Source organism: Sus scrofa, chromosome 14, assembly GCF_000003025.6.
Source record: "Sus scrofa isolate TJ Tabasco breed Duroc chromosome 14, Sscrofa11.1, whole genome shotgun sequence".
NCBI classification, from domain to species: domain Eukaryota; kingdom Metazoa; phylum Chordata; class Mammalia; order Artiodactyla; family Suidae; genus Sus; species Sus scrofa.
Genome location: NC_010456.5, coordinates 51,577,056 through 51,603,180, shown reverse-complemented (window position 1 = coordinate 51,603,180; position 26,125 = coordinate 51,577,056). Strand labels below are relative to the sequence as shown.

At 60.9% G+C, this 26,125-nt stretch overlaps 1 protein-coding gene across 1 annotated transcript; it reads left to right on the top strand.

Annotated features, from left to right (window-relative positions):
• RTN4R (reticulon 4 receptor) lies at positions 1–24,138 on the top strand. The gene is made up of 2 exons (XM_005670955.3): positions 1–288; positions 22,456–24,138. The coding sequence occupies exons 1-2, from the start codon at positions 267–269 to the stop codon at positions 23,853–23,855; spliced, it is 1,422 nt and encodes a 473-aa protein (XP_005671012.1). The 5' UTR covers positions 1–266; the 3' UTR covers positions 23,856–24,138.

Here is a 26,125-nt window from a genome sequence, read left to right as displayed (position 1 = left end):
GGCCCGGTCGGCGGGGACCTGGCGGAGAGCTCGCGCGTCAAACCACATGATCCCATAAAACATTCATCCGCTCCCGGCCCGCCACCCTCGCCTCCGCGCCGCCGCCCGCCAGCCCAGCCGACCGGGCGGAGCGCGCAGCCTCGTCCCGCGGCCGGGCCGGGGCCGGGCCGGAGCGGCGGCGCCTGGATGCGGACCCGGCCGCGGGAAGACGGGCGCCGGCCCCGGAGCGACTTTCGGTCCCCGACGCGCCCCGCCCGACCCCTAAGATGAAGAGGGCGTCCGCTGGAGGTGAGTGCCGCGCCCGGGCCAGCCGGCGGGCGGGGACGAGGGCGGCCCCTCGCGGAGCCGCGGGGCGCGCCCGGGCTGCCGAGGCTGGGGAGGGTTACCGCGCGGCCGCGAGGCCACCGCAGTGCCGCCCCTGCCCCGGGAGGGCGGAGCCCGCGGCAGCAGGAAAAGTTGCCGCTTCCCGGGAAAGTTGGCGGCGGCGGCGGGGCCAGCTCCCAGGCTCGGGTGGGGACTAATGGCTGGAAGGGTGGGGTCCTGCCTCGGAGCGCCCCGGCCGCGGAGGGGTTAATGAGCAGGTCTGCAGAAACACGGGCGCGGAGCAGGGATGGAGGTGTCCGGCAGCCTCCATCCTTGCCCCAGTGGACTCAGATCAAGACCTCTCGTTTTTCTGGGATCAGACCGCCGCAGGAAGAATGGGGGCGTTGGCGACAGTACAGGGCGTGGGGGGCGGGGCTGGCCCAGAGCTGTCCCCCTAAGGGGGCGGGCGAGGAGAGGTGCAGCCAAGCCCCGGCTCTATCCGCAGCCTGAGGGCCCCTGCGGGCTTCCCTGGGGGCACCAGAGGTGGTGAAGCTCCAAGCACCCCCTCCCTGGCAGCTCTCATGGGACCCTTCCCCCTACCTGGTGTGAGGTCCTGAGAGTGGGTGCTGGGGATGACTTCCTGGGGGGAGTTGGGCATGCCCTGCCTGGAGGGAGCTTCCCTGCCTGCCCCCCTACCCCCGCCCCCGGGTGCCCTGTTCATGTGCCCGGTGCCGCAGGCTGCACACGTTTTTTCGCACGTGCACGTGTCTACAAGGGCTGCACACTTGCACACCGCATGTGCACACAGCATGCCAGGCTGCCCCGTGTGCACGCGCACACATGCTGTGGGTGCACATCCATGTCCTCGCCCCCGCCTGCACGCCCACAGCCATGCATGCACTTAGCATGCCTGCTGTGGTCTCCATGCTTGGCACATGCCGAGGTCCCTCAGAGGGACCTGTTCCTGTGCCTCCATGCACATGTGTAATGGGGGGGGTGCTCAGAGCTCAGAGGACTGAGAAACCCATGCCCTGGGATTCTCCCCTCCCAGCCCGTGTGTGTGTGTGTGTGTGTGTGTGTGTGTGTGAACTCGGTATGCGTCTGCACGTGTGTGTCTGTTCGCGTGACCATGTGTGCCTATGAGCACATCGGCATGTGTCTCTTTGCCTCCGGGCGTGGGTATTCCTGTGTGCCCAGCCAAGCCATGGCCAGGTTCCACCCAGATCTGTAGCAGAGGCCCAGGGAATGTATGTTGGAGGCTAGTTCAGTGATCCATTCCATGGCTTGAGAAGAGGTATCTGAGGCCCCCCCCTGCCCCCATTGCTAGGGCGGAGGTGGCCAATGGGAGCTGGGACCCACCTGGACAGGGCAAGGCCATTTCAAACCTCCAGGTCAGTACCATGACAAACAGGCCAGACCCCGGGTGTACACCATGGTCTGCCTCTCGGTCTAGCTTAGGACAGGTGTGTGCCCACCTCCTGGCTGACCCAGGGTGACCTTAGGTGACATCCCGGTGCCTGGGTGTCCCCATGGAGAGAGCCTTCTTGGTGAGGGGCTCTGTAGTGTGCCCCCTGCCTTGCATGCTGAGGAGGGGTCTGAAGTCAGAGTTTTGGTGACCCACCCTCACTCACTGTGGTGAGGACCCCAGGCCAGGGCTTAGGGAGGCAGGACCACAACCCTGCTCCCCGCCCCCCCCCATCAGTGTCCTTGTCTGTAGAATGAGGACAAGCAGGTCATCCTTGTAGGGTGTGTGGGGGTGAAACAGAGGGGTGGGTCCCATGGGGGGTGGGGGTGGGACTGGCCACTCCTCTTCCCTAAGCCCTCAGTCTTTCCCTCTGCAGAGTAGGTACTTTCCTGCTCTTGCTGCAGTAGAGGTGAGGAAGGAACAGCTCCCATGCGAGGGTCTAAGTCAGATGGGCACACCCAGACTCCACCTGGCAGAGGGCCACTCACAGACCCTGATTCCCAGGTTTGGAATGGCCGAAGAGTAAGAGCTTGGATATGGGTCCTGGCTCAGTCACAGACGGTGGTATGACCTTGGGTGTGACAGTCAACCTCTCCGTGCCTCGCTCTCCCCTACTCATCACATGGGCCAGTAATCGGGCCTCCCTTTGGGGTTGTGGGACACTTAAAGGGTGAGGCTCCCATGGAGTTCTGACCCCAGTGCTTCTGCTTTCAAGATACTCAAGGCACCACCACCCTACCTGACTCAGTGGTTCCCACGCAGGGAAGTCCTGGAGCCCTCACACTGTCAACTGGACCTCCTTCCTAACCGTTTGCAGATGGGAAAATAATGGCCTGCAGTGGCCAACCAGGGAGTTGAAGAAGGGGGTGGGCAGATGGGGAGCAGGAAGGGAGAGGGAGCACTGCAGGAGGTGCGAAGTGTGCGTCTCCTCCCCCCCGCCCCTGCCACCAACTGGGGCAGCGCTTTGCTCTGCCCAACACAAGCTGGGAGCCTGTGAGCCCTGAGTCTCAGTTTCCCCATGTGAGGACCAGTGGCCAGTTGGGCACCCTTCGGTCAGGATGGGCTTCCTGTGGTCATGGAGGAGAGGTGGGTGGAGGCTGCAGGAGGAGAGCCTGGCCCAGTGGGTCTCAACACGCAGGAGGGCTGGTAGGAGTCTGTAGGAGATGTGCTTGGACCACGGAAAGCAGAGGAGGCCAAGGGTTGCCCGGGGCCCTCTTTGGGGCCCATGGTTTGTTTGCTGTTGTTCATCGCCAGTGACAGACTGTGAGGGGCCAGGTGTGTACAGCCCTGCCCCTCAGGCTTTCTGGACTCCGACCTCACCCTCCTTTTGCTGCCCCAGGACAGCCAGCATGCCTGGCTGGCCCCTGGCGCTCCCTGCCCCGGCCTGCATCTGTGGCTTTGTTGTGCAGACGCCTGTGGCAGCTGGTGCAGCCCAGGAGTGGCCCGGCTGGTGGAGGCAGGAGTGCACCCCCAGGGCCGTGTTTCCTGCTCTCCTGGGCCTGTGGCCAGAGAGTCTCCCCAGAGGCTCAGCCTGTGCATCCAGATAGGGGTCAGGAGCTTGGGACATAGTGAAGGGGTTTGCTAGAACCAGGGAACTGGCCGTGGGGACAGTGACAGTGAGTGTGGGAAGGAGTGAGTGTGAGCAGCACTCCTGCTCCGGGCCCCGTCCTGGGGTTCCTGAAGGCTCTTGCCTCTGCACAGTCAGGGAAATTCAGGTGTCCCTTCGCCCTGGGCTCTGATCTCTGACCCCTAGGCAGGGCTGCCTGACCCTTTGTGGTCTGCCCGCTCCTGTGCCCCCCCCCCCAGCTGCCCAAGCCCAGATGTTACATTCGCTTCCACTGAGACACCAGTTCTCACTCACTCACTCACTCACTCACTTACTCACTTATTCACGGTCTGTCAGACCCCCTCTAAGCCATCCAGATGAAGGGATGTGGTCCTTGCCCACCTGAGTTTACAGGACAAAATGCTTTAAAGGACAGGTGGCCACAGAGCTGAAAATGGCAGCCTAGCCAGAGGGCGGGCAGGCTGTCCATACCCTTGCCTCTCCCTGTGCCAGGGTGGGAGCATGTGGGCCCTACCAGGCCCCACCACGCCTGGTGTTCTATGCTGCAGTTTCTTCCTTCGTCGCTGTATTTTAAACATTTTGCACGTCGGGAACTATTCTTGGGTTACCATGCGTTTGCTGGTGTGTGTGGAATCCCTTCCTGAGGATGTGCCGTAATTTATTTATCAAAACCTGCCTTGCCTCTCTCACTTCCTATGGTTGTGCAGCTGGACACCCAGAGATGTGTCCTCAGTACAGGCCCTGCCAGGTCCCCTGGAGGCAGAGCCATATGCCCCACCCCCAGTAGGAGGCCAGGCCTGATATGGACCCCTCCGAACGTTTTTAGGGTGGGCCCCTCAGGCCTCTCCCACACCTGGGGCCTCTGGGCGGTCTCAGGATTCTGGCTCTGCAGTCTTATGCAGCTGGTGGGTGCTATAGGACTGCCTCTCTGCGGCCCCTTCACACAGCCTCTGTCCTTGTCCTGCAGTGTCATCCTGGCTCCTGCCTCCCAGTGGACCTGCCACCTTGCCCTGCCTGGGAATGGAGAATGGGCCATGGTGGCCCTGTCCCACAGCCTGGCCCCCCCCACCAGCCCAGGACAGGGCAGCCAGCCCAGGAGGTGTTGCTGAAGGGCAGGGCTGTTGGCCGCCCTTCCAGAGGCCGTGAAGAAGTGCTGCATGTCTCAAGACCAGGGTCTTGGGTTGGCCCAGGTGGGCCTGGCAGGTGGTGAGCCCATTCGGACCCTAGCACATGGGGCTGGGCCAGTGGTGACATGATGGGGGGAGCCCAGTGGAGGAACTGGGGTGTCAGAAGCTGACTCAGCTTTGTTCAGGCCGCCGCCTGGTGCCCCGGGGGTTGCTCCTTGGCCTCATGCCATCACGGATCACGCTTCATGGAATTGAGGTTCCGCAGAATGTTGGTGGGGGTTGGACAAGGTTTTGTGGTCACGCAGATTTGGGACTGACTGGTTTAGAGGCGCTGACGGAGCTTCTTTACCGCAGGGTGCTGGGTGGGCAGAGCCTCTCTGGGCGTCTTGTGTAACATGCTTAGGGCCTGATGTGCCCAGGAACCCATTTTGGGAAACGGCGGCTGAGGTCCATTGGAGGGGACCTTTGGGCCCCCAGCAAGGGCCCCAGGCCTGTGTGGGCCATCCCACACAAGCCTGCAGCCAGGCACCTGGTGGGTGGCGGGACCTGCTCGCCTGGCAGCCAGGCAATGTGCAAATTTAACCTTTGGGTTTATGGCTCTATTTCTTTGCAGCAAATGTCACGGGAAATGTCAAGCTGAGGCTGAAGCTGATGGGTGAGGGGCCCATCGAGGAAGGGGGTGGAGTGCTGAGGGGCTCAGGCCAAGGCAAGGCTCTGAGCCCCTCACCTCCTCCTGGGAGCCCTCTCAGATTGCCCTTCAGTTGCTTGGGCCCAGCACCGTGTCCCTGGTCTGTCCCAGCCATTGTGACCTTGTAGCAATGTTGCCTTTATTTACCTCCTGCCAGAGCCCAGATGGGGTGGCTCAGGGACCTGCCAGAATTCTCCGCCCGGAAGTCTGGGCAGCCGTTGGGTCAGCCTGTGCAGAGCCAGTTCACTATGTGACCTTGGACAGCACCGCCCTTTCCTGGTCACCAGAGGCCTTGTCTGTAATGCATGGCCGTCAACAGAGGTGGAGTTCTCTGCTCAGTGCCTTCGTTGCGGGGGAACCCTCTGAGTCTGAGGTGTATGAGGTACTGGGCTCTGGGGGAGGTGATGTGTGTGTGTGTGTCTGTGCACATGTGATGTGCTCATGCACGCGCGGGGCCAGTGGAGGTAAGTGGCTGGTTCCTGGCATCCTGCAGCAGCTCCAGGCACATAGTGGGTGCTCAGCAAAGAGAGAGGGGCAGGAGTTCCCGTCATGGCGCAGTAGTTAACGAATCCGACTAGGAACCATGAGGTTGCGGGTTCCGTCCCTGCCCTTGCTCAGTGGGTTAAGGATCTGGCGTTGCCGTGAGCTGTGGTGTAGGTTGCAGACGCGGCTCGGATGCCACGTTGCTGTGGCTCTGGCGTAGGCCAGTGGCTACAGCTCCGATTCAACCCCTAGCCTGGGAACCTCCATATGCCGCGGGAGTGGCCCAAAGAAATAGCAAAAAGACAAAAAAAAAAAAAAAAAAGAGAGAGAGAGAGGGGGCAAAGGGTGGACATGGAAGGTGGGGCAGTATGCTCAAGGCCAGCGGGGATGCACAGCCCCCCAACACTTACTGGCCTCCTGGTCTACCTGGAGGGCCAGCTCTGAAGCCTCAGCCTGGACTGTCACCCAGTTCTGCTCTGGCCCTCAGCTCTGAGGATTGGTTAGCAAATGTCTGCTGCCTCCATGCTATATGCCAGGCCCATGCAGCTGAGAGGAGGTCTCAGGCCCCTGGGCTGCCCCCACCCAGCAGCTCCACACCACCTTCCCCTGCACGTGTGGCTCCGCTCCACTGGGTGTCCTGGGCCCCCTAGATCCAGCCCGTCTGGGGGGTCACCTTTGTACCACCTGCCCCTCCCCTCCCTATATCCCAGCCAAAGGTCCAGAGCCTTGGCCACCTCCCTCTCCCCTTCCCCAAAGGAAAGTCTAGTGTCAACTCTGACCCCTCCCTGCCCACTCACTTTTATCCCCCACCAAGGGCCTGCTGTGAATCGGCCCCCATCCTGGGCCCTTAGACCCCCCTCCCAGCCCAGTGGCCACAGCCACCTATGCCTCCTCGCTGCTATCTTATCTTTTCAGGCTCTGAGATGCTTTCTTAAAACTTGTTGCTGCCCGGCGCCTCCTGCCTAAACTCTCCTGTGTCTACCTACAACCCCCCATGAGGCCTGGACCAGGGGACTCATTCAGAAACATCTCTTTCACTCTGGTCCCTGGTCCCAGAGCCTGGGACACAAGCCTGTCTCTGCCTCCCTCCACCCATGTCCCCGAGCCCAGCCCAGGCTTGCACTAGGGTGCAGGGAGCCACCATGGAGGGTGGCCTGAGGCCATCCAGGGGTCGCAGGAACTGGCAGTCCTGACCCTTGGGGGCGGCCACTGGCCATCAGGTGCAGGCTGGTTGCTCAAGGTAGATGCAGGAGGGCAGCCCCTCCAAGATACAGGTCTGGAAGCAGAGCCAAGGTCCCAGCCTATGGAGTGTGCTCTAGGTAAGGGCAAGCCAGGTCTTGTGTTGGGAGCCTGGGCCTTTGGCCTGGAGCCAGCAGTGCACCTGGCAGGTCACCCTCTTTCTGCACTTCCTTGTCACCCAGATTAAGAAGGAGGAGTCCGTTGTCGGTGCTGCCCCAGGGCCAGCCTCTGGTGGGGACTTGATTGTCCCAGCTTCTAACCCCCTTCCCCTCCTGCCCTGGGCTGGACCTTGCTGTCAAAAAAGAGGCTGGTGAGGGGGCTTCGTGGGGCCCCCAGGTCCAAGGGACCTCAGGTTCCCAAGTCCTTTCCAGCCACCTGCCCTGAGGACACCATGGTGGTGCTCAGGCAGATGGTGGGTTTGGGCCCCTCAGTGCTCCTGGAGGCAGGAGCCTCGCTGAGCAGAGGAGGAACTCTGGCTGGGTTTCCCTTCTTCCCCCAACAGCTCTCTGCACGAGGTCCTTGCCAACCATCCCAAGTGGTGAATTAGTTCATTCATTGAGGACCCACATGAGAACTGGGGCCTGGGGGGGCCATGGTGGGATGGGGGTGGTAGGTATAGGCCCCAGGCAGCTTGGGGCCCAAGTGGGGGTCTCCATGTCTTGGTGAGAGGCCGAGGCCCAGGGGGGCCCAGGGCGGGCAGCATGGCGCTGACTTGGAAGGAGGGTCACGGTCCCTTTGCTCTCACTGTGTGGAGGTTTTACCCACGGGAGGTGACTCATGTTCCTGCCTGGTCCTCACTGGAGTCCAGGCAGCTGGAGGGTGGGCCACATGCCCCCTGAGTATGGCCTCTGGCCCAAAAATATTTCCTGTCCCCAAAGATGTGGCTGGAAGCAGAATTCCAGAGACAGACCGGTCCTGGCTGACCACCCTGACACACTGGGCACAACATCAGAGCAGTCCTGGGAGAGCTCTGGGTCCCTAGGTCACCCAGGATGCCCCGCACCCAGCTCTCTCTCCCACCTGCCCCCACAAGCACACCCCAGCCAGGAACCTGGGAATGGGCCCTTTGCCCTGGCCCAGCCTCACCCTCCCAGAGCCCTGCTGCGATATCCCTCCCACACCTCTGCACGGCCTGGTTGAGGCCACCCTGCTCTCTAGGGACTTGTCTAACCGCCACTCCTCTTAAGAGCCCAGAACTGGCCAGTCACACCCATCCAGCCCCATTTGTAGGCTCCCAGGGCCTCCTGGGGGATAAAGCCATGTAAGGCAGTGGCTGGTGAGGCTGGTGGGGACCAGGCTCTTAGGTCTCCTTGGGAGCCAAGGAAAGGCCCCCAGGGCCATCCGAGGAAGCAGCAGGACTGTCATTGTCGCTCTGGCGGTACATAGCCTCTACCCCATCGCATGGTGGCCTTCCCGACATGACAGGGACTGATAGAGGGGCCCCAGGGGCCCTGGGGCTGTGGTTCCTGAGCAGCCCAGCAGGTGACCCCCTCCTCCCTTGAAGGGGACCCTCCCCTTCCTGGTGGGGTTAGCCATGCACCACGAGGAACGCTCCTGGTGAGGGTAGAGGGTGGCCTTCCTCCGCGAGTGCTTTCTGGCATTGCTTTCAGGCCAGCCCCATGCTGGGGAGCAGGGGCCTCAAGATTCTTGGGACACACTCTGCCCCCAAGACTCACCAGTCCCGGGGAGACACCCAAAGCCCATGAGGTCCCAGGAGGGAGAAGTCCTAATGTGGGTGCCAGTGTGCCAGTGAGCAGCCTGAGGTCTGGGTTCCAACCAAGACCATACTGGCCTGTATCTTAAGGACGTATCAGAGATACCGGCCAAGGGGGAGGGGCTCCTGGTGGGACTAGAAGCCCAGAGACTCTGGACAACCCGCTGCATGGTGGGGGTGAGGTGGGGTAGCTGGGTCGCTGGGGAGGGAGAGGAGGCGGGGGGTGGGGTCAGATGAGATTGTGGGGCAAAGCAAGGTGCAGAGGGAGGGGTTCGAGAGCCCAAGCTGGAAGGATGGGGCGGGGGCCGTGGAGGTGGACAGTAGCGTGCCCCAGCAGGAGGTCAGCCTGCTGCTCTGTGCTCTCGACCGTGTGACACGTGGTCCCTGCATTCCGGCCGTGTCCAGGCTGTCTTTCATCTCCTGCCTCAGCCCCAATTTATGTCAGGCAGAGGCTGACATGGGGACAGGTGTGACAAGTGTCTGGCTTCCTGTTCGAAAATTGGCAAAAGAAAAACTCTCCCCATAAAGATATTCTATCTACATACCTCCTGGATGTCACCGAGAGGACCCATCACGGCCGAGACAGATGGTGGCCCTAATAGACTCCATTCTTCCCCTGCTGCTGGAGCCGTGGCCAGGCCCCTGGGGGTGGCCCAAGGTGGGTGGGAGTGGTGGGGGGGCATCAGTGCCCCTACAGAGCCCCTCTCCCCTCCCCCAGATCACAGGAAGTCTGACATAACGTGACAACCCTTGCCAGGGCAGGGTCCCTGGTGGGGACAGTAGGTCCCTGGGGTAGGCTGCAGGCTTTCACACCCGGACCCCTGCAGCTCATTTTCTGACACCAGTGGGTTCACTGTCCCCATGTTGCCCTGAGGCTCCAGTGGGGTCAAGGCCTGCCTGGAATGTTACTTGCATAGGACCCCTCAGGCCTAGCTGATGTCCCTTTCCTGCCGAGACCCCCGCCAAGCCCCACTCGCTCTGCTTGATTGCCTGCTCCTGCAGGGGCCCCGGGGGGCTGAGTCCTGTGTTCAGGGTGGGTCTGAGGATGGACACTTCAGCAAGACTGTGGTGGGGCTCTTAGGAGGAGCCCTTACAAGGGAGGTGGGCATCATGGAACAAGGCAGCATTCTAGAGGGGGTGCTGCCTGAGCAAAAGCCTGGAGTGCGGGCCAGGGTCAGGCTGGCCCAGGTGCCAGTATAACCTCCCCTCTGTCAGGGAGCACATGGCTCCACTGGGGGCAACATGAGGTGCTGGGGAGGGGAATGATGGGCATTTCCTGTGCACCCATTGTACGTGCTGGCCCGCAGGGGCCGTGTGGCCTCAACACCCAAGAGGGGGCCTGTCGTCCCCACTTTTCAGTTAAGGGAGGGGTTTGCAAAGGCTATGAGCGCTCCCTGAGCTACCTCCCTGGCGTGGTGAGTGTGGGGTGGGTTTAGAGCTCTTGGAAGAGGTTCCCCTGCTGGAGGATGGCCTCACCCACCCTTCCTCAGGCAAGCGGCTCCCAAACAGAACAAACTAGAAACACTTCTGATTTCCCTGGTTTGTGTGCATTGTTGAAAATTTGGGGAAATATACCAGACTTTTCAGAAAGAAATTGTACTGGTCAGCTTAGGCTGTCTTAACAGAAGGCCACAGGCAGGGCAGCTTAACAACAGAAATATATTTCTCACAGTCTAGAGGTCGAAAGTCTGAGAATAGGGTGCCAGAAGGGTCGGTTCCGGTGAGAGCTTTCTCCCGGTTTGCTGACAGCCACCTTCCTCACGTGTGTGTGCTTGCTTGTGCTCACCTGTGCCCACCTGTGCTCACCTCTGCTCGTGTGAAAACAAGCTCTTAGGAGTTCCTGTCATGGCTCAGTGGTTAACGAATCTGACTAGAAACCATGAGGTTGCAGGTTCAATCCCTGGCCTTGCTTAGTGGGTTAAGGGTCCGGCATTACCGTGATCTGTGGTGTAGGTTGCAGACGCATCTCGGATCTGGCGTTGTTGTGGCTCTGGCATAGGCTGGCGGCTACAGCTCCAAATAGACCCCTAGCCTAGGAAATGCCATATGCCATGGGAGCAGCCCTAGAAAAGGCAAAAAGACAAAAAAAAAAAAAAAAAAAAAAAAAACCCCAAAAAAACAAGCTCTTAGCTGTGTCTTCTTACAAGGGTGCTAATCCCATCATGCAGCCCTTCACAACCTCGCCTAAGTCTGATCACCTCCCCAGGCCCCACCTTCAAGAAACTCCCCCTCCAACACATGGGGTTAAGGCTTCAGCATGTGGATTTGGGGACACAGAATTCAACCTGTAGGGAAGTGAAACTGCCTTTGGCATCAGGCAGGGCCTCGCCCTGTGGACTCTCCTGGACCTGGACACCTTGGGTAAGACTGTCTCTTACATTCACATGGCGAACGTTTATGGAGCACCTGCTATGCTGTCACCAGCCTCTGTCCTGCCCCGAGGAGCCCACAGCCCAGAAGTGAACAGCAGAAACAACACAGCCCTGCCCAATTGACCATCGAGGTGTTGGGGGAAGGGGCACCGTGGCTGTGGGCAGAGGTGTGGGTGTCAGGGACCCTGGGAGTAGACCCAGTGAAGGGCCCGCAGTGGGGATTTGTCAGGTTTTCAATCTCCCCCTTTCACAGATGACGGACCCAGGCCTGAGAGGCGAAGGTTGCTAGTGGTGCCTGAGCAGAGCAGGGCGACAGGGCTGGACTGGGGTGTCCTGGCTTCGTGAGCCTGCTGCAGCCGTGATAGGGGGCGAGCCACAGCTAGGAAATTGCTGGGCAGGGCCTGGCCCGGGACAGAGGCAGTGGCTGCCCGCTGGTGGGTTGCTGGATGTTACAGAAGCCTGGGACATGGAGCACTGCTCTGAGACGGTTGGGCCCAAGTAGGGGCTGAGGGCACATGGTTCCCAGAGCGTCTTCTTCCTTCTCCACACTGGGCCCCTGGCCTCAGGGGGCCATGCCCTGCAGGCTCCGCGGGAGGGAGGCCTTCCGGGAGTGCAGCCCTTCTCTCCTTTGCCCAGTGGTTATTGAGCGCCCGCTGTTTGCAGCCCTTCACAGAGGTCAGCTACAGATGGGCAAGCTGAGGACCTGCCAGGGCCATGGAGTGGGGGAGCACGGCTGTCTGAGCCTGGCCTGGGCTCGCCCTGGGGACCCTCGAGTGTTGGGCTGGGTGAGGAGGGACTGATGATGTGAGATCATTAGGAAGATTTTTAGGGGAAAAGCCTGGGTAAAGAGCTGTGCGGGGATGTGACAGGCCAGGGATTTGTGGGGATGGGGGACGAGCAGGGTGGCCTGCAGATGCCCCTGCCTCCTGATCGCCTAGCTATGGTGGTCCCCAGTGATACCGTGGGCTTTCAGGGTTTCTCCCCCTGACCCTTCCTTGGCCTCAGGGCATTTGTGCCCTGGGAATAGTGGAGGGTGGTGCCGAGGAAATGAGGCCACCCTTCTGGCCCCACCCCCAGGGCAGCGACCCCCTTCTGCCTGGAGCGCTGCGCATCAGCCTCAGGAAGCAGCCGAAATACACTGACCTGCTTTTCCAGGAGGCAGCGGCGCCTCGTCCTCCCACCCTCGCTGGTGAGAAGCCGCCAACAATCTCCATCCCAAATTGATTTCAAATAAGGAAGAGTTATCACATACAATCATATAGGAATAATTTATCACTCGTTAATAAAAGAGCAATTACTTATTCGCATCACCCCTGCCTGCGTGCCTCGGGTTGGGTACGGAACTGCAACTGGGGCTCTTGTGGAGGCCAGGGGAGGCCAGTTTGCGCTCTGCCAAGGTCAGGGCAAGCCCATTCCAGGGCTGCAGACCCCCTCCCCACAGGCCTGATGCAGGTGGTCCCTTGCTCCTGAGGGTCCCCAGTCTGGGGTCACGGCCAGATTTGTGAACTGGGAGCAGGCAGGGCTGAGGAGGGGCAGGGTGGCTGCCCAGGGGGAGACAGAACTGTGGAAGGCCCTGTGCATAGACAGGATCTTCAGGTTGGAAGCTGTCCCTTCGAGAGTCTGGATTTCAGAAGCCTCTAGAGCCAAGAGCCTGGAGCGTCCCTGGAGGCGGGGGCGTCCTTGGCCACCCTTGGCTGAGCAGCCGCTGAAGAGCAGCCAGACGCTGGGTTGAGCACCGAGAGGTTTCGAGAGCGCTCAGTCCCACTTTCTCCTCCTGCACCTTGGAGACGCCAGCTTCTATCCCACGTTTGTCTCCACCTTCTGGCAGATACACTTTCTTTTCTTTTTTTTTATTTATCTGTTGCTGAGATTTCAGTGCCAAGTATGCAGTCTTTTTAAAGAAATAACACTGTGGTCAACCATATCTTGCTCAAAGCTAAAACCCACCCCCAGCCTCAGAGGCTGATCTGGGGTGCTGGTTTACAGCCTTCCTCTAACTGGCGCTGTTGCCATGTCCCCTGTTTTCCAGGTGGTGACCTTCACAGTTCCATGGCCCCTCCCCAGCCCCCTCTTCTCCAACACACTCACCAGCAAGGCTGTGTCACTATCAGATTCACTCAGTTAGACTCACACCAGGATTTCCTAACCCAGGACATAAAAGGACATAAAAGCCCTTCACCACTTGGCCACAGGGGGTGTTCTGGTGACATTCCTGCCCTTATGTGGTTTTTTGTTTTTCCTGGAGTTTACAGTGGCCTTGTCTTTTTTTCTCCTGTTCCATCTGCCACCCTAGTGTGCTTACTCTTCTCTGTGTCAGGCATTCTGCTGGGTGACTTGTTTTCCCTGGGGGAGGTCTCGCTCCAGGCCTCTGTCCTGCTGTTCTGGCCTGGGCCAGGCCTGCTGTGGCCCCTCACAGCTGCCCCATGACTGCCCTTCACTGCCCAGTGTTCCCTGGGCCCTTTGTTTCCCTCTTTCTGGGTTCATGTCCTGTTTTAGCCCAGGCACACCCCCACCTATATAAGGAAGCCACAGTGAAGAATTATTCTAAGAGCCCTTGAATGTTGGCAAAGCTATTCAGGCTGGATAGGCCCAGTCAGAGTTCCAGGTTGAAAATAGTTTCCCCCGAGTTCTGAAGCCATTGCAGGTTTGTTGTCTTGGGCGCCCAGTGTGCTGTCACGTTGCTTTTTCTCTCGTCCCCCAGAGTTCTGAGATCACACTGTGAATGTCACATGCTGTCCAGGCACCTTCCCAGGGGAAGGCTGGGGCTTCCACTCTGGGAGATTTTCAGGTGGTGTTTCTTTGATAACTCTTTCCTTCTATTTCCTGTTTTCTTTCTGGAATTACCAAAGACAGATGTTGGGTCTCTATTTTTCTTCTGAATGTCATCATTCCCCCCCTCTTTCTCTTTCTATTTTCCTTTCTGTAAGCCTTATTTGACCTTGTTTTCCAAACCTTCTATTGATTTTAGGGGTAATTTTAACAATTCTATTTTTAACTTCCAGGCACTCTTCTTATTTTCTGATGGCTCCTTGTTCATAGCACCCTGTTCTTGTTTTAAATCCTCTCCTGTCCCTACGAGGATGCTGATCAGATTCCCCCTAGTTTGTTTGCCGCACTGTCTCTACTTCCTCTAGAGTCATTTCCGCCCTTGTCAGCATTGGCACCTTTCCCAGATACCTGGTTTCCTCGTAGCATTTGCTGGGGAAGCACTGACGGTGGTGGCTGCTCTGTTGAAAGTGGGCTGGTCGACTGGCAGGTGCTGGGTGATCAAGTGCAGTGCTCCGGATGCCGCTGGACACCGTGGTGGAGAACTTCCTCTGGATGTTTCCACAGGGACAGCCTGCTCCTGCCCCTCTCAGCAAAGCCTGCATCACCATTGCCACCATCCTCTTGGGTCTGGGGTGGGGTGGACCCAGGTCCCTAACACAGTGGTGGGTGGTGGGGAGGGGCCGGCCGAGTGTGCCTGCACCACGTGCAGAGCAACAGCCACTTGACTCCATGCCAGGCATGGCCAGGGGTCTCTTGGGAGGCCCTCCAGCCTATATTGAGCTCCACGCCTGCTTCCTCCACCAAGAGGTGTGTGGCCTAGGTGTGTCTGCATACCTCCCACCCAGACACAGCCTCTCCTGCACAAAGCAGGGCAGCCACCTGAGAGGGGCTCCTCACCTGAGAGGGGGCTGACCAAGGCCCGAGGGGCAGGGGGCCCACACCAGCCTCTGTGAGGCACTTGGTGGGTTCGAGGCCAAGGAAGATGGGGACTGGCTGCTTGTTATCCTCATGTTGCTGGTTTGAAGACAGTCTCCCAAGCCACTTGGTGAGGGCATATGGAGCTGGTGTCTGAGGCCAGGGGTGCTAGACCCAAGAGCCCAACCCAGGCAGCCCAGGGAATAGAAGCTTGGGCCGAGGGTTAGGCTTTCTAGGGGTCAGGGAGCCCAGTGGGGGCTCAGCAGCTGACCTGCTCAGGGAGGCTGCTTCCCCTTCCAGTTCCTGGGCCCCTGGGGCTCAGGGTCTGCCCTGGTCACCTGGTGTGGCAGGAGGTGGGTCTTGGACCCTGTCCCCTAACCTTGCTGGTGCCCCACAGTCACCTCACCTCAGGAAGCCTCAGTGCCCTTGTCTGAGAAGTGGGGTTGGTGGGTCATTCCCTCACTGCCCTGGGGGACAGGGTGAAACCTCCAGGAATGCAGGACATCTGTGCCTTGGGCATTCTAGCAGAGCTAAGGGTCCCATCTCTCCCCGCCTCCCTCCCACTAGTGCTGGGTGTATGGAGGCGGATGGACAGAGCCTTTCTGGGAGACAAGCTCGTCCAAGAAGGCCCGACACAGCCTCAAGGTGCTGATGTTGGAATGTCAGGGCTTTCTCCCGTCTGGCCAGCACTGGCCCCACTCACTCACCTCTGTGGTGGTGAGGGTTTCACCATAGCCCCTCCAGGCCAGTCCAACCACCCCAGGACCATGTGCCCTCCTCTGGGGCTCTGGGGCCAGGTCCCACAGAGGGTGGCTCGCTGGCCCACTAGCATCACGCTATCCACTTGGGCTGGGAGGAGGGGACACAGCAAGTCAGCTTTGACGCACTTCCCAGGATGTCATGATTCAGCCCTTGGCTGACAGACTTTCCCATTCAAAAACAAAGAAATGGTAAATGTGGGACAATGTGGTCCAGGAGAGACAGGTGCAGGGTCTCCTTGCAAACAGGCTTCCCTGGACTATCCTGTGGACCCATGGCCACCTGGACTCTGTGACTGGTGACTTGAATGAGAGCATCCTAGGCTGAGGGTCCCAGGCCCCCCCCATTGACTCCAGCCAGGAGTGCTCAGTGGGCCCTCCCTATAATCTTGGTGGGTGCTGCCCCCACCCTCACTGTCCCAGCTCAATTTCAAAACCCCCAGGCAACCTGCTGAGATTAAACCCTCTGGTTAAACCCAAGCCACCCTGGTGAGGAGCATTTGCCAGAACTGGGCTATCCTGGGACAGCGAAGGTGGGCTCCAGTCCAGCTGCCCCCACCCCCACCCAAGCAGGGGTAATCCTAAGCAGCCAAGAGGCAGGATGGCTGGTCCCTGAGGGTGAGCAGACAGGGGCCTCTGGAGACCTACATTTGTCTTTCTACAGCCAAATAAATCCTGCTTAGGCAGCGGCCAGTCCCTGCCTTGTTGGCAATGTTGACAAGTGTCGAGGGCTTGGGGACACAAGGGGGTGTGCCTGCCCATCACCTCCCGCCACAGAGGAGAGCAGGCCCCTCTGCCCCGGCTCCTGGAAGGGGCTCCAGGTCTGTTGTCCAGCTGACTCCCCTCTGTGTCCTGATCACACAGGCCCAGCAGCACAAGTCCCAAGAGTGCATCCCTACTGAGTACTCCCTGAGTGTGTGCTCTGTCTTCAAGGCTGATGCTCTGGGCCCCTCAGGGACAGTCAGCTTCGTGTAGTCGGCAGATGCAGGCCTCCAGGAGGAAGGGGAATGGGTTTGGGGGAAGGCAGGACCCAGCCCTGTTGGCTCTGCCAGGTGAGGCGTCCAGTCCTGGATGGAAGCTGGCAGTGGTCAGGGTCAGGGCGGCAGTGGGAGGCCCCAGGCCCTGGCACCGGGAGTCCCCCTTTCCCAAGCCTCCCCAGGGTAGGGGCATGTTGGCCACTGCCTGGTTTCTCATTAGCATCCTCTGGGGACACAAGCCCACACTGGCCGCCAGATTGAATTAGCCTCGGGATGGTGATGAGCTGGTCCTGGAAACAGAATCCTCCAGGTAATTAGGCAGCGGGTGTTCGTCTGTGGCCTGATGGGGGCTGGGGGCAGGGGTGTCCAGCCTCTGTGGGGGAGGGAATGCCAGGTGGGTCCCTGCTGCAAGTGTGGGTGGTCGGCGTTGGCAGCGTCCTGGGGCTGGACAAGCCTCCAGGTGCTGGCAACCTCAGCCCTCAAAGTGGGGCTCCCTGGTGGAGGCCAAGGGGGTTGGGCATTGGGAGAGGGCACGTGGACTGGATGGGGCAGGGCTCCAGAGCCCTGCAAGCTGGCAGCCCCACCTTCAACCAAGGATGGACTCCTGAAGCCTGGTCACTGGGCCCAAAGTCCTGCCCATTGGGGTCCTTCTTGGACCCTCACCCTGGCACCGGGCTGCAGGGCCCCTCCCTTGATGTCTGCCTATTGTCTGGGGCCAGCTTAGGGCTCTGTGACCCCATAAGCCCCCTATGTGGTACATGCCCACGCCTGGACCCCAGGTGTCACCACCTGGGACCACGTCCTGGGTTCATACCTACAGGGCGCCCCCTCGGGAACACGCTTGTGGAGGAGCTCCACGTCCAGAGCCTCTAGCTCTCGCTGGGCCAGGCTCTCCCCAGCCAGGCTCAGTTCCCTTGTCTTGAAAGGGGCCCAGAGCTCTCTCAGGTGCTGTGTTGACTGGAAGTTTGGGGTTCGGGTGTGGCTGATAGGTAAGATGGGACGGGGGAGCTTTAACTCTTTACTGCCCAGTGAGGCCTTTCAGCGACTGGACACCATGGGGTTGGAAATCCTGCTGGCTCTTAGGTTGTGAGCAAGTGGTCTCCCCACACCAAACCTCATTTTCCTCACCTGTAAAGTGGATACATAAGCTAGACCCTGGGAGAGTTCAGCAGACAGAGGGGCCTGGCCCTGGGGCCCATTTGGGGTCTGCCTGTGCAGTGTGCAGTGGGAGGCTGTTCTCATGGTGACCTCAGGCAGGCTGAGCCCCCAGTGGCCTTAGTTTTCTCCACTGTACGCAGCTTGGCCTGTATTGGGAATGGCTCAGCCCTGCATTCAGTACCCCACACCATGGTGGGTCACCTTGCCCTTATGGACATGGCCAGCCCACCCTGCCCTGCCCCTGCAGCTGCCACCTGGGAAAGGTCAATAAGGACCCAAGCTTCCAGGGGCATTGCCAGACAGGGAGCTGGGGACCACACCCCACGAGACACAGGGCCCTGTCGAGGGTAGGCTTCCCCGGGGAGATGTCCACCCTCTTCCCACACCTGGAGCCGGCAAGGGTCCCGGGAATGCCTTGGCCACGTGTGCTGCCCTGTGCACGTCTGTGCATGGAGGACGGACGGAAAGTGGGTGGTGAGTATGAGAAGCAGCAATGACCGAGGGGGACAGATGGACGAGGGGGCGGGCGAGTGAGCCTGTCGCTGGCGGGGGCAGGCGCAGGGGAGGGGTGTGAGCACAGCCATGCCGGTGCCTGGACCCTCTGCAGTGTGGATGCCCTGGTCCCCACTCCGCCCGGAGCTATTTCTGGCCTCGCTGTGCTGAGCTGTGGTCGCCTGTCCTGCCTTGTAACCGCGGTCCATGACTTGACCCTTCATGGGGTGTTCTTGGTGTTTGAGAGAGTCCTGGGCTGACTGATGTGTGGCTGTGCTATAGTGGTCCTACCCTTCCAGAGACAACTGACCCCAGCCTTCCAGGATACATCCCCTCCTAGCCATCGATGGCCCTGGAGGGGGCTGTGTGCCTGCCACGCTCTCCCAGCCCAGGCCCCACTCCCACTGTGGCCATGCAAGAGGACCCCTTCAGGCTCAGGCTGGATGTGCCTCCTGCCCTTATGGGGGGTCTAGGACCCCTTCTCTTGCCTACTTTTCCTCCTGGACTGGCTGCACATGGGAGCTCACTGCCTCACTTGCCTAATCTGTAAAGTGGGCTCATGATCCCAAAAAGGAAATTGATTCTAATGCAGCTACGACTCAGGCCTTTTTATAATGGCTGGTGGACCCTCCTAATGGCCCCAGAAGTGGGTGCTATGGCCATCCTATTGCCTCCAGGAGGCACTGAAGCCCGAGGGCACTGAGCTCATGCTCTGGGCTTCCAAGGCTGCCAGCCCTGTGCAATCTCTCTGGTCCCGCTGGTGGGGGCAGAGGTACACCCCCCCGCCAGGACATTGGTGGAGGGCGGGCTGCACCCCTGCAACCTCAGCCCAGGCTGGTTACCCCTGGAGTGGCTGGGCCAGGGAACCCCCCAAAGGCCTCACAGTGCCAGCAGCCCCTAGCATGCCCTGCTTCTGAGCTGCAGACCTCAGCTGCCACCTGCCCGCCACCCACTGGTTCCCAGTGCTCCTGGTGATTCCCCAGAAGCCTCCCACCCCTTCTGGCTCCCCTCCCTCTGCTTCGTCCCGTCCCCTGCCCTGGGCTGCCCAGGAACCGGGGCATAGTGGACTGAGCAGGTGCCTTCAGGCCATGCCCCCAACCTCCTGGGCTTCAGCAGTTGCAGAGAGGAGGTCCTGAGCAGCATCCTGTCACTGTGCCCACAACCCCCAAGGCAGGAGTGGCTGTTCCTCCCCCAGCCACAGCCCTCATGCCCCACCACTGCTCCAGAGCAGACGTGGGCTAAGGTGGGGACTCTCTGTTTTGACCTAGGGGGCCTCTCCATGGGAAGGGCCTGGAGGAGACCCCCTCCTGCTATTCTGTGCTGAGGCCTGAGGAGGGAGGAGGGATGGCGGGGGAGGTACTGGTTTGTATTTGCAGGAAGATGTGGTGGCCCGGGGACCCTCCTGGGGTGAGGTGTGCCTCTCTGTGGCTTCTGTGTACAAGAGCCAGGCAGGGCAGGGCTGTTTTCTCCCTGTGGGGGCCTGCAGGCAAGCTCCGGACTGGGATCCAGTGAGGTTGTGCGGGAGTAGGGAGTGGGCAGCTGGCTGGAGCCAGTGGGCAGGCGGGGCAGGCAAGAAAGGAAGGGCAGGTGAGGGAGGGTACTGCCTGGGGCCCTCTGGAGAATGGGCAGAACCCGCGAGAGTGCAGATCTGGAGGCCAGAGAGGCCTTGAGGCTGAGGGGACTGAAAAGCCAGGGAGGATGAGACCAGGGCGGTGGGTGGGGGTGAGACAAGGGATGGATGGGGGAGCCTTAGGTGAGGGTTGGGAGAGATTAGGTGAGTGATGGGGTCCAGTCCCTGGGGTGGGGCCAGAGGATGCCCTACAACTGCCTGGAGGGGTCCCCCATGTTCCAGGGCCCCTGCTGTGAGCATGAACACATGCCACAAAGTTGGGTTTGATTATCTCATAAAAGATGCCCCCTCTGCTTGCTCAGCAGAGGGGTTGCCATGGAGACCAGCGGGCAGGCCCCAAGGGGGACCAGGCTGGAGCCAATTACTGTGGCTGAGGCGAGGAGAGAGCCCACCGCCGTCCGCTGCGCTGACAGCAGGGCCTGTGCAGAGGGACCAACCCTCAGAAGTTGGTTTCTGAAAAGCAGTTGGCTCTGTGAGAGGGGAGCTGTGACTTTGATGCCCACTTCCTGATGGAACTGAGCCCCGTGACCACTCTGCTGCTTGCCCGCATGGTGTGGCTGAGCCCTGGAGCCTGTCTTGAGACATTCTTAGAGTGGGCACGGCCCCAAGCCCCTGGCTCATAGTCTTTTGGGGCCCAGCTTGTGGAAGACTGGAGGGTGGAGGAGCTGGCTGGTGCTCAGCTGACCCCAACCCAGCCAAGCTTTCAGACATGGCTTCAGGCCTGAAAGCCACCTACTGGTCAGGGAGCAGTGGTAACACAACTTAGTCAGGATGCGGCTGGGTAGTCATGATGGTGGCCGCTGTTAGTTAGGTTGGTGGTGAGGCCGGTGATTTCCTGGGGTCCATCCCACCCTGCCCCCACTTGTCCTCCACCATGACGTCTCGCGGACAGGAAGTGCTGTTTTCACAGCTCAGCTACATCCTGTGACAGCAGTGAGAGGCTGGTGGGAGCTGGCGTGCTCAGGCCTGACTTTCCAAAGGACCATAAGGACAGAGCAGGAGAGGATGCCAGCAGTTTAAATAGAGCAGCCAGCTGAAACGCCCCCGCAAGGCCTCCTGTGCGTGGCCAGCCGGAGAGGGGCACCCAGAACTTGGGGGGTCCTGGGGCTACTGTGTCCCCAGCAGCCAACAAGTGGCCCAGCCCTGGCAGTCAGCAGAGGACAGGGGACAGAGGAGCCTCCTAGGCTGTGGGGATGGTGTTTCCAGCACCTGGGGACCAGAGTCCAGAAGGACAGATCCTGGTGTCTGCTGAACGTACCAGGCTTCCTGGGCCCTGGGCTTGGGACAGGCGTGTGTGCCAGCCCAGAAAGAGAGGATGGGGGGCCCAAGGTCATGGCTGTGGGTTGGGGAGCTGGCCTGTGGTGCTCTCCTGTCTTCCTCCTGTCTCCAGCCTGCACTTAGGCGGCCTCACATCTGCAGAATCCTGCCCTTAGCTAGCTGCCAAGGAAGGTGTTAGCTGTCAATGCAGGTGTTAGCTGATAACTCAAGTGTTAGGTGATAAGCCATAACTCCCAGGGGGATTCACATTTTAATAGACTCCTCCTGAAGGTGGAAAGAACCTGCAACCTTCAAAGAGGCAGATTTTGTGGTGGGGCGATAGGCAGTGAGCTTAGTGGTCCTGCTGGTGAGGCCAGACTCAATGCAGCACCCCAGGAGGGTCTCTGGCCCTGCCCAGGTTCTTGATGAGGCCACACCATGGGGGAGGGCAGCAAGGAATGCAGCCCCTGGGCTGGGGCAGAACCTGCTGGCAGCACGTCTGGCAGGAAGGTCGAGGGCATCTGTACTGTGCACAGATTGACGGGGAAGGAGTAAGCTCCTCGCTTATTAAGGAGATCAGCAAGGATGAAGCCGAGGGGAGGAGGCTGCAGGAGGTGTTACTGGCCAGTCAGGAAGCCCTAAGCAACTGGGGGGCGGGCTGGAGGAGGGAGCAGTCTTCCTGGGGGGATGCCCAGAGCACCGACCCCCAGCCTTGGACCTGCCTGCTTTCAGGCACTCGGCCTCCTGACCCCATGATGGCAGAGTTGCTCTGGAGCCTGGGGCTGCCGTGGCTCTTTCCTGTGTCCCTCTGGTGAGACCCAGGCCCCTGCAGGAGAGCCATGGGGGCTGTAGCTCTGGGCTCCACCGAGGCCCCTGTGGCTTCCTCTTTATAGCACAGCTCCCATGGAATCCAGGCAACCCTGGGCCTCAGGGGCCCTGGGGGGCCTGAGCAGGGCATGGGGTCTGAGTCAAAGCCCCACCCTTCCTGCAGCCCGAGAGGACCCTCTGGGGGTGCTGTTCCTGAAACTGCCAGAAGCCAGCAGTTGGCTTCCCGGAAGGCCTCTGCGTGAGCTGGCCAGCCTGGTTCTCCGGTGTTTGCTAGGGGCCTCTCTCCCACCCTGGCCTGTGGGCTGATGGGGCAGGACCAGGCCAGGTCAACACTAGGAGGCACAGGGACAGCAGGCAGGCCCACAGGGCTCTGTGTTCACCTGAGGCCTGGGAAGAACAGGTGTGTCCAACCCAAGAGGCGTTCACATGGGCTCGGTGGTGACCGGCTAACCCTGAGTGGTGGGGCTGCAGGCATGTTAGCCCTGTGTTTGAGTGCCAGGAGGGGTGACATGGGCATCTGCAGGTGAGGTTTCCAGTGTGGAGTGTGTGGCAGGGTTTTGCTACAGCAGCTTCCGTGTGGTGGGTGGGGCGGGGTCACAGCACCTGAGTTCCCAGGGATGGCAATACAGCCTGGGCCCCATCACAGCCCTCCTATACAACCGCAAGCCTCATAGGACCCCCTGCCCCCTAATTGCCCTCTGCTCTGCCCACAGGGAGCCAGCTGCTGGCCTGGGTGCTGTGGTTGCAGGCGTGGAGGGTGGCAGCACCGTGCCCGGGCGCCTGTGTGTGCTACAACGAGCCCAAGGTGACCACAAGCTGCCCGCAGCAGGGTCTCCAGGCTGTGCCTGCTGACATCCCAGCCGCCAGCCAGCGTGTCTTCCTGCACGGGAACCGCATCACATACGTGCCAGCCGCCAGCTTCCGTGCCTGCCGCAACCTTACCATCCTGTGGCTGCACTCAAATGCACTGGCCCGCATTGATGCCACCGCCTTCGCCGGCCTGGTGCTCCTGGAGCAGCTGGACCTCAGCGACAACGCACAGCTGCGTGCCGTGGACCCCGCCACGTTCCGCGGCCTGGGCCGCCTGCACACCCTGCACCTGGACCGCTGCGGCCTGCAGGAGCTGGGCCCTGGCCTTTTCCGGGGCCTGGCTGCCCTGCAGTACCTCTACCTGCAGGATAATGGGTTGCAGGCACTGCCTGACGACGCCTTCCGCGACCTGGGCAACCTCACGCACCTCTTCCTGCACGGCAACCGCATCCCCAGTGTGCCGGAGCGCGCCTTCCGGGGCCTGCACAGTCTCGATCGCCTCCTGCTGCACCAGAACCGAGTGGCCCACGTGCACCCGCACGCCTTCCGTGACCTGGGCCGCCTTATGACTCTCTATCTGTTTGCCAACAACCTCTCGGCACTGTCTGCAGAGGCCCTGGCGCCCCTGCGTGCCCTGCAGTACCTGCGGCTCAACGACAACCCCTGGGTGTGCGACTGCCGGGCACGCCCACTCTGGGCCTGGTTGCAGCAGTTCCGTGGCTCCTCGTCTGAGCTGCCTTGCAGCCTGCCCCCACGCCTGGCTGGCCGTGACCTCAAGCGCTTGGCCACCACCGACCTGGAGGGCTGCTTCGTGGCTGCCGGGCCGTCCCGTCCTTTCCGGACCGGCGGGCCTGCCGACGAGGAGCTGCTGGGGCTGCCCAAGTGCTGCCAGCCGGATGCTGCAGACAAGGCCTCGGTGCTGGAGGCTGGGAGCCCGGCCTCAGCCGGCAATGCGCTTAAGGGACGTGTGCCATCTGGTGACAGCCCACCTGGCAACCGTTCTGGCCCTCGACACATCAACGACTCCCCCTTCGGGACCCTGCCTGGCTCAGCTGAGCCCCCTCTGACCGTGGTGCAGCCAGAGGGCGCAGAGCCCCCGGGGCCCCCCACCACAGGCCCGCGCCGGCGGCCAGGCTGTTCCCGAAAGAACCGCACCCGCAGCCAGTGCCGTCTGGGCCAGGCGGGCAGCGGGGGCAGTGGGGCTGGCGAGGTGGAGGGCTCGGGCGCCCTGCCCAGCCTCACCTGCAGCCTCGTGCCCCTGGGCCTTGTGCTGGTGCTGTGGACGGTGCTTGGGCCCTGTTGACCAGCCGCCGACCGCAGGGCCTCTCTTCAGCAGCCAGGTGTGTGTACATATGGGGTCCCTTCCACGCCGCCAGCCAGCACCGGGCAGCAGGCCCTCCCCGACGGCGCCTTCCGCCCACCTGCCCTCCCGCCCCATCTCCACCCCATCATGTTTACAGGGTGTGGTGGGGGCGTTTGTTCCAGAACGCCGCCTCCCACCCGGATCGCGGTATATAGAGATATGCATTTTATTTTACTTGTGTAAAAATATCGGATGACGTGGAATAAAGAGCTCTTTTCTTACACTGTGGCCTCTCAGGCTGGGGGTGCTGTGAGTGGTGAGAGGTGGGGTGGGCCCTGGGTGCAGCCCATGGCAGTCAGATGCCCAGGAATGGAAGGCAGCTGCCAGGTGATACAGCCTGGGCTGCCGGCACCTCAAACCTTTTCAGCCTAGCACCCATGGTGGCCACCGGGGACATACATGGTGCTCGGCACCCCACCCCCTAACCACAAAGACTGAGGTCAGTGTGCCTCGGCCCCTTCCATTCAACTGGGCTGACAGCAGTGTCTGAGAGAGGTGTGTTCCTGACACCAGGCCCACAGGAGCCAGACGAGGCTGCCTTTGCAGGGACACCTGCTCTGGTAGGCCTGGCAGGGGCCATGTGCCACCCTCACCCTCTCACATCAGAGCCTCAGGCTTGCCAGCTCAGTCGTGTGCCCAGGGTGCCTTGTACCTACACCAAGCCACACACATGTGCGCCACAGGCAGGACAGAGACCACACGTGTGCACACAAATAGTGCAGCACAGGCAAATATACACACATGCACATTTTCTCAAGGCCTGGACATGAGGACTCAGGGACCACAGGGAGAGAGGTTGTGTGGCCGTCCTGCCGTCCCCTCAGATCAGGGGCCTGGGGGCTTGAGAAGAGCTGGGGGAGGGACTGGGGGAGCATTGCTGGGGGAACCAGATGGCCGTGGGGGTGGCCAGGGCTCCAGAAGCCCAGAGGAGTAGGGAAGGGAGGGGTGTGTGCTCAGCACTAGGCCCCCACCCACCCGGCACCCCTGTGCCCCTGGTCTGGCCCCTCCCCTCTTGCTGGGCCCTCCCACGTGCCTTGTCTCTTCTCAAGACCCTTAGGCCTGGGGCCCTGGCACTGCCTGCCCCCATGTGAGCCCTGACAGTTTGCCCCTCTGCACAGCGACATGGCCACATCTGAGCTCCAAGACCCTGAAGCACTGCCCACAGCTGGGAGTGTGCAGCTCAGGCAGGCCCCTGTGGGCCCAGGAGACCCCATCACCCCCTTAGGCAGCCTAAACACACACACACACAGCTCGGTGCCTAGCAACCTCAGCCACCATCAGGACTCGTGACATGGTCCCTGTGACTGCACAGGGCCGGCCGGCACCTGGGCTTGGTGAGCTAAGGAAGTATAGTCAGGAATTTCTTTAGCCAGTTTTCTCCTGAGCAGCCTCTGCTGTGTCCAAAAAGACACAGCCCAACTGCTAAATCTGGGGAGGCTGTGGGCTCTTGCACAGCATGGCGACCCCTGGACTCGACTGCCTTCCTGACAGCCAGGAAACTGCAGATACCCATTTGCAAAGACCTTGGAGGCACACCTAAGCTCCTTGCTTGCACACCTCCTGGGATGGAGGGCTCACTACCTCTATTGGGCCTGCTTCTTGCTCAGAGGCACCTGTCAGCCCTCAGGGCACTTTTAAAGCCAACTGTGTTGGTCATGGTTACCACCAGCTGGCCTTTGGATGGGAGCTGTGACTCCCCGCAACAGCTCAGGAGGCTGCAAGTCCCTACACTGGGATTTGTCTACCTTCTGGACACCCTTGATGGGCCCTGCCTCCCCGGCCACATGGAGCCCACCCCAGCCTGTCCCTCGGGGCCCTCCTTCTCCCCAGGAAAGAGAAACCCCAGCACAGAATGGGAACAAGGGGCTGATCAGGTCTACGGTGGGCAAAGCAGATGGATCTGGGGGCGTGCAGACCCTGGGGAATTTGCCCTGAGGGACAAGGACAGGTTCTGATTTCCTGAGAAGGCCTGTGTTGCCACTGCAAGCAGTGGAGACTGGCGAGTGGGCAGGGGGTGCTCAAGCCTGGCCAGGCCCCAGGAGGGTAGGTGGGGGCCGAGGAGGGGTGCGGCTGTGCTTGAGTTGGACCCGGACGGAGACAGAGGGGGCAGGGCTCCTGGCATCTGTGCTGAGCAGCCCGTCCCTGAGGTGGAGGCGCCCGGAGGAGCAGCCCCCACTGTCGAGGCCCAGGAGACATCTGGCCGGGGGTGT

Coding starts and splice junctions, on each gene's coding strand:
- RTN4R (XM_005670955.3), top strand. CDS start 267: ATGAAGAGGGCGTCCGCTGGAG. Junction 289..22,455: donor GAAGAGGGCGTCCGCTGGAG/GTGAGTGCCGCG, acceptor CTCTGCCCACAG/GGAGCCAGCTGCTGGCCTGG.